The sequence below is a fragment of the Penaeus monodon genome, chromosome 32, assembly GCF_015228065.2.
Source record: "Penaeus monodon isolate SGIC_2016 chromosome 32, NSTDA_Pmon_1, whole genome shotgun sequence".
Classification (NCBI taxonomy): Eukaryota; Metazoa; Arthropoda; class Malacostraca; order Decapoda; family Penaeidae; genus Penaeus; species Penaeus monodon.
In genome coordinates, this window is record NC_051417.1 from 15,609,904 (window position 1) to 15,610,852 (window position 949).

Sequence of the window (949 nt, forward strand, 5' to 3'; positions counted from 1 at the left end):
ATTGTTCTATGATAACCAGTTACTCTATACAAAAGAGGCAATTGAGTCAAAGGGTCCAATTAGCGAGGGAGAGGAGCCTGGTGCCTTCATGCAAATAAAAATCAATTTGTCGCCCGTCATTAGAATCGGACAATCGGTAGACAATCGCCGCGTTGATCATGGAGGATTAAAATGCGGAGCGTTGCAGCCCTTTTTGTTGCGGATAATTACGCATAATCCCAATGATTCCGCGTGGCTCATTTGCATCTCGTTGAACGCTTGGGGAATTGGGGGGTGTGTGGGAAGGATCCGGATAAGGAGAAAGGAGGAAGGAAGGCCGATCGAGGGGGATTTTTAGGGCGTGTGGATCCGTGATGCCTCCGAAAGGTGTGAGCAAAGCGGTGAATAAGAAGTGTCGCGAGTGCAAGAAACAGGTGAGAGAGAGAGACACTTCTTTTGGGGCCCGGGGAGCTATTTTGCCCTGTTTTCCTCTCTTTTCGCCCTTTATTCTCTTCTGCTGTGATTCCCCTCCTTCTTCTGAGCCTGTCGGGGAAAGGGAAAAGGAAGAAGGAAAGTCTCGGAGGTTTAAAAAAGAGGGAAGGTTCCTCAAGAGGGGGATTTTTTTTTCTTTCTTTTTGAAGCCATTGTCTTCCGAGACGAAGTTACGGAAGAGGGAGATAGAGAGGACGAGAAGAGAGGTCATTTTTCTCCCCCCTTCTCGCCTGTCTCCTCATACCGCCTTCACTTCCTTGGCATAGAGCTCATTTGTGAGGTATGGACGAGTGATATATGATATATGTGGTTTTTTTTTTGAAGGAACGGCGGAGGGAGGGAGAGGGAAATTTGGAGCCATTTTTGCGTTTCCCTTTTCCCCATTTCGTTTTGGCTGTGGGGGAAAGAAAGGCAGGAGCCAAGAGGAGAGGAAAGATGCTGTAATCTCCCCTTTTTTTCCGTTTTGTTCTGGCTGTGG

General features: G+C 47.8%; 1 protein-coding gene across 1 annotated transcript in view; it reads left to right on the forward strand.

Moving 5' to 3' along the window:
• Positions 1-151: 151 nt before the first annotated feature.
• LOC119593670 (nucleolar protein 58-like) overlaps positions 152-949 on the forward strand; it is a gene marked incomplete in the record, with an annotated part of 14,042 nt that continues 13,244 nt past the window's right edge. The window contains 1 exon segment of the mRNA XM_037942628.1: positions 152-413. Coding sequence (XP_037798556.1) covers positions 354-413 — 60 coding nt within the window.